This window comes from Juglans regia, chromosome 15, assembly GCF_001411555.2.
Source record: "Juglans regia cultivar Chandler chromosome 15, Walnut 2.0, whole genome shotgun sequence".
In the NCBI taxonomy this organism is placed as follows: Eukaryota; Viridiplantae; Streptophyta; class Magnoliopsida; order Fagales; family Juglandaceae; genus Juglans; species Juglans regia.
In genome coordinates, this window is record NC_049915.1 from 15,211,892 (window position 1) to 15,215,123 (window position 3,232).

The window sequence follows — 3,232 nt, forward strand, 5'->3', positions numbered from 1 at the left end:
TCTCAAAATAACTGAACAAATAAAAAAATATACAGATATAATAATTTTATAATTTTTACACACCACTTCAATAAAATATTATCTTTTTTTTAATGTATTTGAATTTTGTTTTGACTTTAATGGTTTGAATTAAAAAACTAGTAATATTTTATCTTATTTTATTTAAAAGTTGTAAGATAGTTGTGTCTGTATCATTTCTGGTCAATAAATATATGCAAATCCCCTCGGTGTATAGAACTTTTTTTGTAAGATAGTTTTTCAAGAAAATATAGATAATTTTTATTTAACTTTTTCAAACAAAAAAAAAATCATAAAACTCAAAACTAATTATTTTTAAAAGCAATTTTTTTAAAAATTTTTTAAAGTAAAATCATAGGGTAAGTTTGTCTTTTTAGTAAGGTGGGGGACATATGAATATAAATTATAAGTATAGAATGTGAAAGTAAATAGTCAATGATGTATAGTAAATTCTATATATGCGTAGGAAGGCGAGAGTCACGTGAGCCTTGTAACATGATATAAATGTTGGGTTTGGCTGTGATTTGCTTCACTTCAGCCTTCAAGACTCCAAAGTATTATATGCATATTTATGGTTTTGGGGCACTTTGTTAGCAAGAATCCCCCATGTCTACTTCTAGCAAGAGCTTAAGCAGTTCTAGTGAAGATGATAGCGATCAGCTTCGCAGGGGGCCCTGGACTCTTGAAGAAGACACTCTGCTCATTCACTACATTTCTCATCATGGTGAGGGCCGATGGAATTTGCTTGCAAAATGTTCAGGTAATCTCAACGATAATTGATTTCTACCTCAAACTGGTGATTGACTTGGAATACAACAGTACAACACTTTAGTTTCTTGATCATTAATCTTGATATCAACCGTTTTCTTTTATCTGTTTTTTCAGGATTGAGGAGAACTGGCAAGAGCTGCAGATTGAGATGGCTAAACTACCTCAAACCAGATGTGAAGCGCGGAAATCTATCCCCACAAGAACAGCTTTTGATTCTTGAACTCCACTCCAAGTGGGGTAATAGGTATTTGTCCAATTTCATTTTCATCATTTTAGTAATCTTCTTCTCATCGTCTTCTCGTGATATGGCATTAAATGATTAAAAGGATGACGAATAACAATTCTCTTTTTGGATCGAGACGTTGACGTGTCGTCTAGATACTTCAAAACCTTGAACATATCACTCTGTAAAACTCCTTCTCACTGTCCTGTGAACTGTAATTTGTTTGTGCAGTGAGGGTGTAATCTGATTGAAATTCGGTTCTTGACCACTGAACTCCAGAGTTTTGAGTTTTTGTCTCCCCTTTCATAGATTAATTTTACCTGGTAATTTTAGGTGGTCAAAGATTGCACAACATCTACCGGGAAGAACAGACAATGAAATCAAGAACTATTGGAGAACTCGGGTGCAGAAACAAGCAAGGGTTTTTAAGATTGATACAGATAGCACAAGATTTCGTGATATTATCCGGTGTTATTGGATGCCAAGGTTGATTCAAAAGATAGAAGAATCATCTACTTCAGGCATGGAATTCCAACACTCAGAAATCTTTCAGCCTCTTGACAGTTCCCACAAACATTCAGTAGCAGAAGCACCAGCACCAGCACCAGCACCAGCACAAGTTACTGGACAGGGACCTCTTGGTTTCAGCCAACGTTTGGATCTCCATGCAGTGCAGAATCAAGACTCAGAGCCCTGCACCAGTTCATGCATTTCCTCAATGGATACCTCACACATTTCTCTAGTTTCAGAGTATCCAGCTAGTCCATTTGATGCCATGGTTAACAACGAATATGAAACATTTTTGAAGGCTTGCTGTTATGCAGACAACTGTAACTATGAGATGGAAAACCTCAACCTGGAAAGTATACCACCACCACCACCAGCAGGGCATTTTGAGAGTTTTATTAGCAATTCCCATTCTGGGGAAAGAAACTGGGGTGATCATGATCTTTCAGGTAGCCTGTGGAACATGGATGGACTATGGCAAACAAGTAACTAGCAAGGGCAGAACTCAGGGTCTTGTCTTTGGGTGAACCCACCAAAAAAAAAAAACAGTTAAGTTTGTGGGAGATAAGTTTCCAGTATTATATCATAAAGGTCATGATATCCATGGTTAATTGTATTATTGTTTTCATCTAAATGGGAAAAACATCAAAATTTGTTGATTCGAATCTTTGACTTAACTTATTCCATTTTGTTGCAAAAGTTCTATTTACAAGTCGGTATGGATAGAAAATACATCATCCACACTGCTATCGTGTTAGAATTAAAAACTTAAAATTCAAATTTTAGGGCATGTTTGGGAACACAACTGTTCTTAGATATCTTTAGACTTCATTACTATTTACAAACTATTCACTACTATTTGTACTACTAATCATAAACTATTTCACTACTATTCACGGATCAATTGAAATACCCTTAGTATAAACCTTCTGTTGCAAATAAACTAAAGAATTGCTAAGGTCAGTAAATTGTAGCAAAATCCAGGAACAGGTGGGAATAGGTGTAATTCTGACCTCAGGCCAAAAGACAGACATGCTAGTTTACTTGAAATACCAAAACATCTTTTCTTTCTTTTAAATATTAAAGCTCCAAACTTTCAAAGCTTTTTTCCCCCCCCCAATGTTTCTATAATTTGTGCAAGTTGGGGGATGGTGGAGAATTATTTATATAGATTTTAATCATTTTCTCATTTGCTTTCATCGATCCGACTAAAGCCATCAGAAATGGACAAAAAGAGAGAGAAAAAAAAAGGGGTGCTCTAGTTACTTGAAAGCTTTGATTTTTTCCATTGTTCTCTTGTCAAAGTAGCTTGATCATTCCCATTGAAGCACTTGGAATTTACTTCACTTCCAAATCCACCGGACTCCAACCAACCAAATGAGCCAGGTCTAGGAAACAAAATCTTCTAAATTTTCTAATAAATGCAGCCTAGACTTCTCATGGAAAGACCCCACCAAGACTAATAGCAGTAACTTGATTAGAGGTGACATGGAGGTAAGGAAGGAATGATTAACTAGTAGATATTTCTAAAATATAAACATATGATACCAGAAGTTTAAGCAGTGCCATTCAAAACTTAATACCCAAATAAATTATCAATGATCCAGAAATTCTAAATAGACAAAAAGGAGAGCAGATCTTAATCATTTTTATAAATTAGCTTTTAACCATATCTAATTCTGTATGTTGTATGCTGTCAAAGCCTTGAAAATT

At 34.9% G+C, this 3,232-nt stretch overlaps 1 protein-coding gene across 1 annotated transcript; it reads left to right on the forward strand.

The window, feature by feature from the left end:
- Positions 1 to 534: 534 nt before the first annotated feature.
- On the forward strand, positions 535 to 2,200 carry LOC108979752 (transcription factor MYB62-like). The gene is made up of 3 exons (XM_018950495.2): positions 535 to 778; positions 904 to 1,033; positions 1,346 to 2,200. Exons 1-3 carry the CDS (start codon positions 625 to 627, stop codon positions 2,010 to 2,012), a joined length of 951 nt encoding a protein of 316 aa, XP_018806040.1. The 5' UTR covers positions 535 to 624; the 3' UTR covers positions 2,013 to 2,200.
- The last annotated feature ends 1,032 nt before the right edge of the window (positions 2,201 to 3,232 follow it).

Excerpts from the sequence above, each read along its gene's own strand:
- LOC108979752 (XM_018950495.2), top strand. The coding sequence starts at position 625 with ATGTCTACTTCTAGCAAGAGCTTAAGCAGTTCTAGTGAAGATGATAGC. Across the intron at positions 779-903 it reads TTTGCTTGCAAAATGTTCAG|GATTGAGGAGAACTGGCAAG; the intron begins GTAATCTCAACG and ends CTGTTTTTTCAG. Across the intron at positions 1,034-1,345 it reads CACTCCAAGTGGGGTAATAG|GTGGTCAAAGATTGCACAAC; the intron begins GTATTTGTCCAA and ends TGGTAATTTTAG.